The sequence below is a fragment of the Coregonus lavaretus genome, assembly GCF_964263955.1.
Source record: "Coregonus lavaretus genome assembly, chromosome: 10".
In the NCBI taxonomy this organism is placed as follows: Eukaryota; Metazoa; Chordata; class Actinopteri; order Salmoniformes; family Salmonidae; genus Coregonus; species Coregonus lavaretus.
In genome coordinates this window covers 47482344-47497953 of record NC_139997.1, presented here as the reverse complement: position 1 = coordinate 47497953, position 15610 = coordinate 47482344, and the positions used below count along the sequence as shown (strand labels likewise).

The 15610-nt window shown below is 45.1% G+C and overlaps 1 protein-coding gene across 1 annotated transcript in view; it reads left to right on the top strand.

Moving 5' to 3' along the window:
• Positions 1 to 15610, top strand: part of LOC311136713 (nipped-B-like protein B) — a 65889-nt gene that overhangs the window by 24845 nt on the left and 25434 nt on the right. Inside the window, exons 5-13 of the mRNA XM_084170961.1 lie at positions 9572 to 9683; positions 9822 to 9976; positions 10244 to 10333; positions 10737 to 10882; positions 11066 to 11156; positions 11322 to 11846; positions 11988 to 13298; positions 13720 to 13842; positions 14005 to 14160. Coding sequence (XP_084027087.1) covers positions 9572 to 9683; positions 9822 to 9976; positions 10244 to 10333; positions 10737 to 10882; positions 11066 to 11156; positions 11322 to 11846; positions 11988 to 13298; positions 13720 to 13842; positions 14005 to 14160 — 2709 coding nt within the window. The remainder of the gene's footprint in view (positions 1 to 9571; positions 9684 to 9821; positions 9977 to 10243; positions 10334 to 10736; positions 10883 to 11065; positions 11157 to 11321; positions 11847 to 11987; positions 13299 to 13719; positions 13843 to 14004; positions 14161 to 15610) is intronic.

Below are 15610 nucleotides of genomic sequence, written 5' to 3'. Positions count from 1 at the left end.
AGTACCTCAAAAGTAATATTAATACAAAAATAACTATTGACCATGCCAAAAGAGTTGAAAAGGAAAGTTTTAAGTGAGAAAAAGAAGGGTTCAATTCTGGCTTTACTGGCAGAGGGATACAGTGAGCGTCAGGTTGCTTCCATCCTTAAAATTTCAAAGACGGCGGTTCATAAGAACAAGGTCAAGCAGCAGACATTGGGGACAACAAAGCTACAGACCGGCAGAGGGCGAAAATGACTCTCTACTGACCGGGATGACCGCCAACTCATTTGAATGTCACTCAACAACTGTAGGATGACATCAAGTGACCTACAAAAAGAATGGCAAACGGCAGCTGGGGTGAAGTGCACGGCGAGGACGGTTCGAAACAGGCTCCTAGGGGCAGGGCTGAAGTCGTGCAAAGCTAGAAAAAAGCCCTTCATCAATGAGAAGCAAAGAAGAGCCAGGCTGAGGTTTGCAAAAGACCATAAGGATTGGACCGTAGAGGACTGGAGTAAGGTCATCTTCTCTGATGAGTCCAATTTTCAGCTTTGCCCAACACCTGGTTGTCTAATGGTTAGACGGAGACCTGGAGAGGCCTACAAGCCACAGAGTCTCGCACCCACTGTGAAATTTGGTGGAGGATCGGTGATAATCTGGGGGTGCTTCAGCAAGGATGGAATCGGGCAGATTTCTTTGTGAAGGACGCATTAATCAATCCACGTACAAGGTTGTCCTGGAAGAAAAATTGCTTCCTTTTGCTCTGACATTGTTCCCCAACTCTGAGGATTGGTTTTTCCAGCAGGACAATGCACCATGCCACACAGCCAGGTCAATCAAGGGGTGGATGGAGGACCACCAGATCAAGACCCTGTCATGACCAGCCCAATCTCCAGACCTGAACCCCATTGAACATTTCTGGAATGTGATCAAGAGGAAGATTGATGGTCACAAGCCATCAAACAAAGCCGAGCTGCTTGAGTTTTTGCGCCAGGAGTGGCATAAAGTCACCAAACATCAATGTGAAAGACTGGTGGAGAGCATGCCAAGACGCATGAAAGCTGTGATTAAATCAGGGTTATTCCACCAAATATTGATTTCTGAACTCTTCCTAAATTAAACATTAGTATTGTGTTGTTTAAAAATGATCAGTAACTTATTTTCTTTGCATTATTCGAGGTCTGACAACACTGCATATTTTTTGTAATTTTGACCAGTTGTCATTTTCTGCAAATAAATGCTCTAAATGACTATTTTTATTTGGAATTTGGGAGAAATGTTGTCAGTAGTTTATAGAATAAAACAAAAATGTTTATTTTACACATACATATAAATAGTATAACCAGAGAAACTGATCATTTTGCAGTGGTCTCTTAATTTTTTCCAGAGCTATATGTGTATATTTATATATTTTTTTACTCAGACACCCGCGATGCATTCAAGACCTCGGGTCACGACCCGCCAGTTGAGAATCGTTGCTCTACTGTACTCTGCTCTGATGTCCAAACTTGTGAAACATGAGGAGAATGACATTCATATCCATAATTATGCATTTCTGTTTAGTGTTTAGACCAGGGATCTTCAATTCCGGTCCGAAACACCTCTGTTTTTCATCCTCTCCTTCTAATCAGGGGCTAATTCAGACCTGGGACACCAGGTGAGTGCAATTAACTACCAGGTAGAAATAAAAAAACAGAAGCGTTTCGGCCCTCCAGGACCGGAATTGAAGAACCCTGGTTTAGACCCATGATGTACTGTAATTCCATTACCGGGTGTAAATCCACTTCACTTACTGTAGTTCAATAACAAAAATATTTGTTCAAACTCAACGTGCCATGTCATAGCTGAAACCCCATTCCTTCTGCAAACATCTTTGAATCTTAATTCGGAGCAGATATTTAAAGAGTTTTTGGGAAATGTGGTCGCATAAAAACCTGATGGAGATTTTACCGTAATTATGTTACCAAAGTTTGCATCTGCACAGTTCTTCCACTGAATTAGTTTTTGTAAATTTGTCTGTGGAAATTGTTTTAAGTAGTCCTTGTGCATTGAGTTGTATGGTTTGTTAAACTTTGAAATCAATGTTTTTTGTTTGGCATACATTTTAAAGTGGAAAAAACTGAGTCAAAGCGTAATTCCGTTATCGTGGAATTGCCCAAAAACTTTAGGCCTATTTGACCTTCAGCTTTGGTGCTCTCCCTTCTGTCTACGATCTACATTGTCCTCTTGCATTATGTTAATAGTCTATCGACCACATATTTATTGAAATAGGCTATGGCAAATAGGAATAGGCCATTTGGTATGTCGTCTGGCTCTGCGCTGCCCTGTTGTGCGCACTTTACTGCACGGTGCCAGTCAAGATCAAATAGGCTAAACTATCATCTCTCACATCACGATGTCGTCACCATTGACGATGGCTGACAAGCATAGTTGATTTACGATTCTATCGTAATATTGCCCAACCCTATTGGACAGTGCAAGAAGCGATTTCAGACAGCGATACCAGTGGTCCTGAGAGCGAGAGAGAATCTGGTGACAAACTGGTGTCTTGTTGCTGGTGCTACGGGAGAATAGTGTTGTCTGCACTGGTTGCTGCTGGTGGGGGGTGGGGGGGAGTGGTGTCTGCACAGACAGTTGAGGCTGGTGCCATCAGTGTTTTCCATAAGCGCCGGCTGTCGATAAGACTCATTATCAGACAGCTACTTTTTCCACTTCATAAATTAAGGCAACAGTAAATATGTTGTTCCCCACAAATGATGCAGCAGCCGCCCCCTTGGGCTATTCAGTGGATCTCTTTGGCAAGACTCATAATTTACCCAAGTTTCGTCAAAATCGAGCCAGTGGTGTCTGAGATATTGTGTGGGTTAGCTATACTCATCCCTGAGTATATGTGCCAAATTTAATCACTCTGAGTCAAACAGATCAAGAGACATAAACATGTACCCGTTATATCACCACCGTGTGGTCGATATGACTGTTCTTGCATATGTTGATTCTTGACAGTGTTTGCAATGTGTACCAAATCTTGTTACAATACGAATGTCCTTGACTGATTTATATGCAATTATGTGTTAGACCACGCCCATGTGAATGTTCATTGGTCAATATCGGCCATATTGTTTTATGTACTAGTCTGGAAAATATTGCGCTGAGAGAGAGAGAGACCTTTGGCCATAGATGCCACATATCAAGTCTCGTGCAGATCGGTCATTCAGTGCAAGAAGTGTAGCATTTTAAGTGTGTTTCGTAAAATTCAAAATAGCAGAAAATCCATCATGGCGAACCTTATTGGTCCCAGAGGCAAATTTGGACCTACAGTGCATTCGGAAAGTATTCAGACCCCTTGACTTTTTCCACATTTTGTTACGTTACAGCCTTATTCTAAAATTGATTAAATAATTTTTCTCTCATCAATCTACGCACACTACCCTATAATGACAAAGCAAAAACTGGTTTTTAGACATTTTAGCAAATTTATTGAAAATAAAAACTGATATCACATTTACATAAGTATTCAGACCCTTTACTCAGTACTTTGTTGAAGCACATTTGGCAGCGATTACAGCCTCGAGTCTTCTTGGGTATGACACTACGAGCTTGGCACACCTGTATTTGGGGAGTTTCTCCCATTCTTCTCGGCAGATCCTCTCAAGCTCTGTCAGGTTGGATGGGGAGCGTCGCTGCACAGCTATTTTCAGGTCTCTCGAGAGATGTTCGATCGGGTTCAAGTCCGGGCTCTGGCTGGGCCACTCAAGGACATTCAGAGACTTGTCCTGAAGCCACTCCTGCATTGTCTTGGCTGTGTGCTTAGGGTCGTTGTCCTGTTGGAAGGTTAACCTTCGCCCCAGTTTGAGGTCCTGAGCACTCTGGAGCAGGTTTTCAGCAAGGATCTCTCTGTACTTTGCTCCGTTCATCTTTCCTCCAAACGTGGCGCTTGGCATTAGGCCAAAGAGTTCAATCTTGGTTTCATCAGACCAGAGAATCTTGTTTCTCATGGTCAGAGAGTCCTTTAGGTGAATTTTGCATTGTTTCTCATGGTCAGAGAGTCCTTTAGGTGCATTTTGGCAAACTCCAAGCAGGCTGTCATGTGTCTTTTACTGAGGAGTGGCTTCCGTCTGGCCACTCTACCATAAAGGCCTGATTTGGTGGAGTGCTGCAGAGATGGTTGTCTTTCTGGAAGGTTCTCCCATCTCCACAAAGGAACTCTGAAGCTCTGTCAGAGTGACCATCGGGTTCTTGGTCACCTCCCTGACCAAGGCCCTTCTTCCCCCCCGATTGCTCAGTTTGGCCAGGCAGCCAGCTCTAAGAAGAGTCTTGGTGGTTCCAAACTTCTTCCATTTAAGAATGATGGAGGCCACTGTATTCTTGGGGACCTTCAATGCTGCAGAAATGTTTTGGTATCCTTCCCCAGATCTGTGCCTCGACACAATCCTGTCTCTGAGCTCTACGGACAATTCCTTCGACCTCATGGCTTGGTTTTTGCACTGACATGCACTGTCAACCCCGTGGGACCTTATATAGACAAACATTTCTAAAGACCTGTTTTCGCTTTGTCATTATGGGGTATTGTGTGTAGATTGATGAGGATTTTAAAAAATCCATTTTAGAATAAGGCTGTAACATAACAAAATGTGGAAAAGGGGAAGGGGTCTGAATACTATATAATTTCATAAATGCTACATCGCTATGGCAAGACGCATCATTCACCCAAGTTTCGGCAAAATCGGGCCAGTGCTTTCTGAGATTTCACATGCGACTAATGCCCTGTACACATTGTGACGTATTTCATTCCGCCGTATGTCATCTTCACAGAGTCTTGCTCCGCTAATATATGGACAAGTGTAGTGTTTGTAACGCAAGATGGAGGAGAGCCTGTCTCTCGTCAGAGATCACATTTATTTTGAGAGATTGCTGAATATGACCTTTTCATTGAAGACAGGATAAATATATTGTTTCAGATTTAATTTTTGCCACAATACATTAAATCGAAAGAGTAGACTACTCGTTTTTCTGACTAGATTACCTATCTACAGCCTTCCCTCAAAGTTCCTCCACAGTGATTGATTGACAGGTCTTAAACCCTACCGACTCTGTGACTCACAAACATCCTGCCCCTCCCCTGACAATCCCACCGACAGTGATTGATTGACAGGCCAAAATGTTACAGGGATAGTTCACCTAAATAACAAAATGACACTGGTTTCCTTACCCTAAGTGCACCCAGCCCGGAACTACCTGGCTGGCTACTTTTTTGATTTGGATGGCTACTCCATGTACTTATGGAAAACACTGTGCCAGTAGGGATCCCCCTGTACTGTACTGTACTGTGCTGAGATTGGGATACAGAGCAAGACTGAATCCTCTGAAGGCGTTACTGCATCTTGGCACCTCATCATGTCTGAGACGGTTTGTCATCCACAGTCATGCGTATTAGTTTTATAACCTCTGTTCCCTAGCTTCTGTTGCATTTGTCATCATCGGGATAATTTAAATAGCTCATCACTGTCTCTCTCGTGATCTGTTTTTCCAAACAGTTATTTGTGTGTGTGTGATTTTTGGTTAAGGACCATAATTAGGCAAGCTAAGTGTATTATGATGATGACAGACTTGGTGCCTGTATCCTGTGTCATCTCTTCTGTCTGAATGACCCAGGACATTTGCATCTTCTCCAGTGAAAAGTCTCACAAGCTATGGCCTGACACTGTGCTCCTGCTGCTGTGCAGTTGTACTCAACAATGAATCAAGCAATATGTGAATTGTACTTTCTTGTACACTGCAAAACTGTTCTGTTACTATAACCTCCTGCATTCCCCTGAACTCTTAAAGGGATACTTCAGGGTTTTGGCAATGAAGCCCTACTTCCCCAGAGTCGGATGAACTCGTGGATACCATTTTTATGTCTCTACCTCCCGTACGAAGGAAGTTAGAGGATGTTTCGTGAGCCAATTCTAACTAGCATTAGCATAAAGCAAAGACTGGAAGTCTCCGGGCACAAACCACTCAGATAATTGAGTGAGGATCAGAAAGGATCTCATGCAGTGTCGCTGCTGGAATAGCCTATTGGTAGGGATGTAATGTATTTAGATACGTATTGAATTGTCTTGAAAAGGAAAGATGCACATCCCTACCTAATAGTTCTGAGTGATGTCTTCTATCGCCTACTGACATAAACAGGACCCCCCTCTGTCTTGGTCTGGAGGTTGCCTCAGGGCAATTCCATGCTAACGGAGTGACGCTGATAGTCCGATTTTTCACTTTCAAATGTATGTCAAACAAAAACCAATGATTGCAAAGTTAAACAAACCATAGTACTCTATGCCCAAGGACTAGAGTTGGGCGATATGGCCAAAATATCATATCACAATATTTGTCAATTTTTTTAATGGTATTTTATGTTTTTGAATAATACAAGTTATAAATATGCTTCATGTGTAGTACATGACCCTAGGGTGGATATACACTGCTCAAAAAAATTAAGGGAACACTAAAATAACACATCCTAGATCTGAATGAATCAAATAATCTTATTAAATACTTTTTTCTTTACATAGTTGAATGTGCTGACAACAAAATCACACAAAAATGATCAATGGAAATCAAATGTATCAACCCATGGAGGTCTGGATTTGGAGTCACCCTCAAAATTAAAGTGAAAAACCACACTACAGGCTGATCCAACTTTGATGTAATGTCCTTAAAACAAGTCAAAATGAGACTCAGTAGTGTGTATGGCCTCCACGTGCCTGTATGACCTCCCTACAACGCCTGGGCATGCTCCTGATGAGGTGGCGGATGGTCTCCTGAGGGATCTCCTCCCAGACCTGGACTAAAGCATCCGCCAACTCCTGGACAGTCTGTGGTGCAACGTGGCGTTGGTGGATGGAGCGAGACATGATGTCCCAGATGTGCTCAATTGGATTCAGGTCTGGGGAACGGGCGGGCCAGTCCATAGCATCAATGCCTTCCTCTTGCAGGAACTGCTGACACACTCCAGCCACATGAGGTCTAGCATTGTCTTGCATTAGGAGGAACCCAGGGCCAACCGCACCAGCATATGGTCTCACAAGGGGTCTGAGGATCTCATCAACATGGAGGGCTGTGCGGCCCACAAAGAAATGCTACCCCACACCATGACTGACCCACGTCAAACCGGTCATGCTGGTGGATGTTGCAGGCAGCAGAACGTTCTCCACGGCGTCTCCAGACTCTGTCACGTCTGTCACGTGCTCAGTGTGAACCTGCTTTCATCTGTGAAGAGCACAGGGCACCAGTGGTGAATTTGCCAATCTTGGTGTTCTCTGGCAAATGCCAAACATCCTGCACGGTGTTGGGCTGTAAGCACAACCCCCACCTGTGGACGTCGGGCCCTCATACCACCCTCATGGAGTCTGTTTCTGACCGTTTGAGCAGACACATGCACATTTGTGGCCTGCTGGAGGTCATTTTGCAGGGCTCTGGCATGCTCCTCCTGCTCCTCCTTGCACAAAGGCGGAGGTAGCAGTCCTGCTGCTGGGTTGTTGCCCTCCTACGGCCTCCTCCACGTCTCCTGGTGTACTGGCCTGTCTCCTGGTAGCGCCTCCATGCTCTGGACACTACGCTGACAGACACAGCAAACCTTCTTGCCACAGCTCGCATTGATGTGCCATCCTGGATGAGCTGCACTACCTGAGCCACTTGTGTGGGTTGTAGACTCCGTCTCATGCTACCACTAGAGTGAAAGCACCGCCAGCATTCAAAAGTGACCAAAACATCAGCCAGGAAGCATAGGAACTGAGAAGTGGTCTGTGGTCACCACCTGCAAAACCAGTCCTTTATTGGGGGGTGTCTTGCTAATTGCCTATAATTTCCACCTGTTGTCAATTCCATTTGCACAACAGCATGTGAAATGTATTGTCAATCAGTGTTGCTTCCTAAGTGGACAGTTTGATTTCACAGAAGTGTGATTGACTTGGAGTTACATTGTGTGGTTTAAGTGTTCCCTTTATTTTTTTGAGCAGTGTATATACTTTTTTAATTAAATTGTTTTAATTCTCTTCTGATTGTTTCAAACTTCAACCAAAAATTATTTTCAGAATTTTTATCAATTACTGCGTTTCCTGCACTTAAGTGTTCCTTTATCCGAATAGCTATTCTCCTCTATAGCTAGTTTTCCATCCAATTTGCGACAGATTTCCATGCGAATATTCTAAAATCTGCATAAAACAATATGCACATTTTCCCTCCAGAGATGTTTCCATCAAACTGACTCATTACGGATAAAAGTGACGTAGTGCACATAAAAATAACGTTTGAGGTTAAATTCCCATGTACCGAATGAAAAATACAAGTTAAATGGGTTTCCATCGCATTTTCAACTCTACTGATGGTTTTGTCACAAACTGTTGCATTATATAGCAAACATGCCCACTCTGGTCTTGGCACGTGTGCTCTAGCCAACATCTCGTGCATACATTGCGGGTAGGCTACCTGCATAATGAGATTATTATGGATAAGAGCAATTTTTATTTTTTTGGTCAAACGGCAGCCAAGCATCATCATGTCACCAGAATAAGATATTTATTGGAAAGGAGCATCAAGCTCGTGCGCTTTCACCACCCTGTGAAGTTCGTCATAACTTATTTCATCTGTAGCCTAATAAACTGCATGGTTTTCCGAGTCGTAGTGGAAGGACCACACAACATATCATCGCGTGACTCCAAGTTTACTTCAATATTATGGTTATTATATGAATATTTGCTGCATAAAGGCGCTTCCGCTGCTATTTTTTGCATAATTCATTTTACAGAAACAAAAAGATCCCACCATGTCGAACAAACTAATTGTCTGTCGGCATTTATAAAGTTGTACCGACATATCCTGTTTCCATCAGCCCAGTCGTGACTTTTTTCATGCGTCATGTAATTCATCCACATGAAATGGTTGGATGGAAACCTGGTTAATGACCATGTATTTTCAATGCATTTAATGGCAGTTTTACTTTCGCCACAAGTAGCAGTGTGCAGATATCTAAGGTTATTTTGACACCGACGCTGCCTCACAGGCAAGTTTCACAACAAAAAACTACATGTGCGCTCTTTCGGCGCCTCCACTGCCTCACAGGCATGATTCATGGCAAAAAAGTACCTAGAATGCGCTCTAGAAGCTCTTGACGATCTCCGCTGTTAGCAGTCTTTTACTGGCGGTAAGAACGGATGATTTCCATCATTGTTAGAGTTTAATCACTCAATTATTACATTTAACAAACCAAACATTGTAATACCGTTATGTAAGGTAAGGTAAAAATCCAAACCGGTCCGTGCATCAATAGTAAAATACGTTTTACTGGCCAGCCCTAACAAGGACTACTTTGAACAATTTCCACAAACATTTTTCCAAAAACACATTTACTTGAAGTTTGGTAACAGAATGACAGTTTGTGCTGGACTCCCATGGAGTGTTTAACTTTGCAATCATTGTTTTTTGTTTGACATACATTTTGTGTGAAGAATCTGAGTCTGTGCCACTGTTACTGTGGAACTGCCCCTCAGTACTGGTGCTGTGCACTGGCCTTCTCTACTCCTCCTTAATTATGTCTCTTATTTTCCTCTCAAAGATATAATGCAGCAGCCAATGATGCCGCAGTACAAGATGTCCCAGAATTCCATGCATGGGAGTCCGGCGTCGACAAACTACCAGCAAACCACTATTTCACACAGCCCTTCTAGGTATGACAATAAATTGCTCATTCAATATGCTGTAATGTTAGTGAGTCCTCTGCTAGTTCATTCAATACTTCTGTCAACTTCTGAGAGTTGCAGATTCCCTTGGAATTGACATGTTCTTCTCATCCTCTTCCTCTACAGTCGCTTTGCCCCTCCACAGATGGGGTCAGGTGCCAGGTTCACGCCCCAGCAGAACAGCCCTGTGCCCAGCCCCTACGCCCCCCAAAGCCCTGCTGCTTACATGCAGCAGTACCCTCACCCACCCAGCTACTCTCAGCACCAACAGATCCAGCAAGGTGGGGCTGCACTTCTGCTTTTGTATAGGAACATGATACATGATGGGGAACCTACCAACTGATTCTCAAATAACCATACTGTAACTAACTATTATGCATGTCATGATGTTGATTCTCTGCTGAAGACCGTGTAGAATTTGTACATATGGACAGAAGGGCTCCATGCATTATAAACCAACACAGTTTACCCAGGTGTGTTGTGTTGATGTTCTGTGGTCGTAGAGCTTCATTCTTCCCCTGTCCTTTCACCTGCATCCTCTTTTTCAGGAAGCCCCCAGAGGCCTGTGCAGCCCTGCCTAGAGGTGCAGACCCAGCCCCAGGCCTCCCCCCACCAGAACCCCTCCACCCCAACCTTAGGTACGGGAAAACCCTGGGGACATCATATCAAATATCCACTCTCCAGCCCCATCACCTCAAAGCTGTGACCCATCGGCTTGTGTCTCTGTGACGTATTATTTGCATCACAAAATATCCATGCTCTGTCTATGCAATTGCAAACTGTATTTATAACAATAGAGGATGCAGTGTTGGTTTGCAGTGCACACTTGCTCGCTGCAAGATTCCTGTGGATTGGCATAATTTGTCAGGTCTCCTTTCTTTGGTGTTTTTGTTTTATTACTTGTTTATTTGCATTCATTCTACCTGTTGAATAAGATGATTAACAGGTGAACCAGTGTTTAGTATGGCTTTTGCGTAGCTGCAAGGTAATTGAATGAAGGTTGATTGATTGTATCTGGGATTTATTTTGGTGTCTGTTCAGTTGCCAGTCCCATGGTTCCTGGCGGCATGCGGAACATCCACGACAACAAGGTCTCTGGGCAAATTTCAAGCAACTCAGCCAATCACAATGCCAGACATGGCTCCAATGAAGACTACATGAACATAGTCCATAGACTAGGGAATGAGGTAAACACAAGAAATTATTCATACCAAGATGAAACTACCAAGCAAAGATACCATTTTGACATGAAATACAATTTCCTCTCTTGGATCCTCATTGCTGGTACACTGCCTGAATGTATTTGTTGTGTGGAGTTGTATCCACCAGTGCTGCTTTAGTTATATATATCTGATTCATGTTTTTCCCAGGAGAGTGATCCTTCCATGAGAAATGCCTCCTTCGCACTCCGTTCGCCCCAGTCTGTTTGTTCCCCTGCTGGCAGCGAAGGGACCCCAAAAGGTATACCAACAGAGACCGCTAATATGCATGATCATGCTGTGGACTGGAAATCATGAGTAAACCTACTTATTCTATGCCAAGTGTTCATGCCTGGATCATATTCATGTTCATATTTGTAAAAAACCACACACAATTTATTTGTATTAATTTTTTTGGTTTCTGCAGGGTCACGACCTAGCCTCATCCTTCAGTCCCCACACCCTTACGCTTCCCCCCGTGAAGGCGCTCCCGACCTCCTCCTGGACTCTCCTGACTGCAAGAAGAAGCAGAAGAAGCTAACTAAAGAGGAGAAGGAGCAGTTGGATAAAGCTGCTATGTACGACATCGTCAGCTCTCCCTCTAAAGACTCTACCAAGCTGACGCTCAAACTGTCCCGGGTGAAGTCCTCCGAGATGGACCAGTCCGGAGAGCTCCTACCTGGCGCAGAGGACCAGGACACTGACCTGGCCTACAACAGCCTGCAGTTCTCCCGGACGCAGCAGGACCCTGCCCACAGGTTAGGGCCAGGCCAGGGGGAGCAGTCAGGCTACCAGCAGGTCCCTGTGCTCCAGAACACTAAGCAGGCTGGAGGGGTGATCAGCGGAGCTGTGTACGACGATGCTGAGATGGACGCGCTCGCTGAGATCGAGAGGATAGAACGGGAGACGCTCATAGAAAGGGAGCGCTGCTCCAAAGAGGTTCAGGATAAAGGTGAGTTTACATTCACTATTGCACTTAAAAATCTATCATAAAAAATATTTTTCAGTGTGCTGAGAAATAGGAGAAATAACTTGCTGATAAAAATAAGTCCTATGTCAGAATATTTTCTGAGCAATGGTTTCCTCACTGCAGACAAGCCACTGAAGAAGCGGAAGCAGGACTCGTATCCCCAAGAGCCTGGAGCTGGAGGTACAGCAGGGGCAACTCAGCCTGGCGTGGGAGGGGGCAATGCTGGCAGCAAGCTGGCACCCCAGGAGGCTAGTGCTGCCAGTAATGGTGCCAGCCGGCCTGCCCTAATGGTCAGCATCGACCTGCAGCAAGCAGGCAGAGCTGACGGGCAGCCAGAGGTGAACATAGGCACCCCCACCCCTGCCCTGGAGGCCCAGCGCTGGCCTGAGGAACGCCTGGGTCCTGGGGACGGCTCCGACTCCACTGGAGTCCTGCGGCTAAACTCCAAGACAGAAGGAGACACACTACAGACTGCAGATGTCCGGCCAGAGTTCATCAAGCAGCGTGCCGACACCCCCAAGAAGCTGGGCCCTGACGTCCGACCAGAGACCCCCAAACACAAGCACGAAAACAGACGAGACTCGTCCAAACACCGACACGATAGCAAACCTGACAACAGTAAGGCCCGCTCTGAGGGCAGGACGCCTGACACGCCACGACAACGGCACGAGGGTCGCTCAGACTCTGGTCACAGGGAGGACAGGTCCAGGGACAGTGACCCATCCCGCATCCGCAGGCCAGAGACCCCCAGCAAGTCCAGCAGGGGGGAACATGACTCCAAACATGGACGGGACAGAGACCGGGTGCGGGGGGATAAGGACAGGGAGAGGAAACACAGGACAGAGGCAGGGGAACCACGGGACCGACGATCTCCAGAGCAGCGCTCCAGGCCAGAGAGCCCGCGGGTTAAGCAGGAAGGCCGAGTGGGGGTGGACCCCAGTGGGCGCCAGAGGACTGACAGGCCAGGCCCAAACCTCAAATCTCCCAATAAAGAGGAGAGGAGGAGTGGGGAGGAGAAGAGGAGTGGGGAGGAGAGGAGGAGTGGGGACGGCAGCAGGAACCGACAGGACTCCAAGCAGCAACAGCAGCCTGCTGAAAACAAACAGGAGTTCCCTGCTTACCTGCTTGGGGGCATAAAGTCTGGAGGCTTTAAGAACTTTGTGATTCCCAAGGTGAAGCGGGATAAGGATGGGCATGTATTGGCAGCTGAGATGAGGAAGCCTTCTCTGGGGTCTGTAGTGGAGGGCTGGAAGGAGCCCCGGGTCAAGCTGGAGCGACTGGGGCTGGTAGAGAAGATGAAGACAGCAGCCAAACCTGTTGTGGTGCTGCAGAAACTCAGCATCGATGAGGTGCAGAAAATCATCAGGGAGAGGAAAGATAGAAGCAGTTCCAAGTCCTCCAAGAGCAGGCCCTCTCATTGGAATTCTGAGAAAGGTAAGCGGAGACATCCTGCTGTCTGCATGACAGACTGGGTCAGCTTGTTGTGTGGGTGAACTTAAGGTTTAACTATGGTAACCTGTATTGACATGTGCTTTTGACTTATTGCTTTGAGAACTTTGAGAGTTCTAATTACTTTGCACATTAATCCACTAGCAGCACAGAATCACGTACTGTATTTTACTCCCCTTGAAAGGATTACGATTTATTGCGGGGATTATTTGATTTGGTCATGAGGCCTAGCTAAAGATCCTGAAAACAAGATACTATTGGTTTTAGTTGTGGCACATAATGTGTCATTGTTAGTGTATTTAGCCCTTTCGTACAAGGGCTAAAAGATGATTGGGTGACGTCTCTCTGTGAGGTCTTGATGAATCAGTGTTGAAAGAACTGCCTCCTCATCTGATTGCTGAGATAGAGTCCACCATGCCACTGTGTGAGAGGGTGAAGATGAACAAACGCAAGCGCAGCACCATCAAGGAGAAGCCCAAGTACGCCGAGGTCAACTCCGATGATGATGACGACGACTCTGTGACGGAGTGTAAGTACCACACATATAGCTTTTTTTGCACAGCCATATCCAAAACAATGTTCATTCCAATCCCAGTAGTTGGGGGCGGGCTAATGGTTAATAACAAACCTCTGGTGTTTATGATCAAAGCTTCATCCTTTAACTTTTTGCTCCTTCTCTCTCTCCCTACAGCTACACGGAAGCGTCACAAGAAGGAGCGGGAAAAGACGTGGGAGCCTGATGAGCGGGAGAGGAGAGGCTCAGGGCGCAGGGGGTCCGGCAGCCGTCACCGTGAACGCAGCCCAGAGGATTCAGACAATGAGTCCCCACCACCCAGCATGAGTGACCGTAAGTCTGGCACTGTCTTTAACTGACCATCCAGCATGAGCATCGATGGTTGTCTCTCTCTCTCTCTATATACAGTGCATTCGGAAAGTATTCAGACCCCTTGACTTTTTCCATATTTTGTTACTTTACAGCCTTATTCTTAATTGATAAAATTGTTTTTTTTCCCTCATCAATCTACACACAATACCCCATAATGACAAAGCAAAAACAGGTTTTTAGAAATCTTTGCAAATGTATAAAAAAAGAAACAACTGAAAAATCACATTTACAAAAGTATTCAGACCCTTTACTCAGTACTTTGTTGAAGCATCTTTGGCAGCGATTACAGCCTCATACCTTCTTGGGTATGACGCTACAAGCTTGGCACACCTGTATTTGGGGAGTTTCTCCCATTCTTCTCTGCAGATCTTCTCAAGCTCTGTCAGGTTGGATGGGGAGCATCGCTGCACAGCTATTTTCAGGTCTCTCCAGAGATGTTTGATCGGGTTCACGTTCGGGCTCTGGCTGGGCCACTCAAGGACATTCAGAGACTTGTCCTGAAGCCACTCTTGTGTTGTCTTGGCTGTGTGCTTAGGGTCGTTGTCCTGTTGGAAGGTGAACCTTCGCCCCAGTCTGATGTCCTGAGTGCTCTGGAGCAGGTTTTCATTAAGGATCTTTCTGTACTTTGCTCCGTTCATCTTTCCCTCAATCCTGACTTGTCTCCCGGTCTCTGCCGCTGAAAATAATTCCCACAGCCGGATGCTGCCACCATGTTTCACCGTAGGGATGGTGCCAGGTTTCCTCCAGACGTGACGCTTGGCATTCAGGCCAAAGAGTTCAATCTTGGTTTCATCAGACCAGAGAATCTTGTTTCTCATGGTCTGAGAGTACTTTAGGTGCCTTTTGGCAAACAATATTCATACCCCTTGACCTTTTCCACATTTTGTTGCATTACAGCCTGAATTTTAAATGGATTAAATTGAGATTGTGTGTCACTGGCCTACACATAATACCCCATAATGTCAAAGTGGAATTCGGTTATAAGAATTTGTTACAAATTAATTAAAAATGGAAAGCTGAAATGTCTTGAGTCAATTGTGTATTCAACCCCTTTGTTATTTATGGAAAGCCTAAATAAGTTCAGGAGTAAAAATGTTGCTTAACACGTCACAATAAGTTGCATAGACTGTGTGCAATAATAGTGTTTAACATGATTTTTGAATGGCTACCTCATCTCTGTACCCCACACATATAATTATCTGTAAGGTCCCTTTACAGAATAAAAATATTCCAAAACATGCATCCTGTTTTGAAATAAGGCACTAAAGTAAAGCTGCAAAAAATGTGGCAAAGGAATTACATTTATGTCCTGAAAACAAAGCGTTATGTTTGGGGGAAATCCAACACAACACATCACTGAGTACCACTCTTCAAATTTTCAAGCATGGTGGTGGCTGCATCATGTTATGGG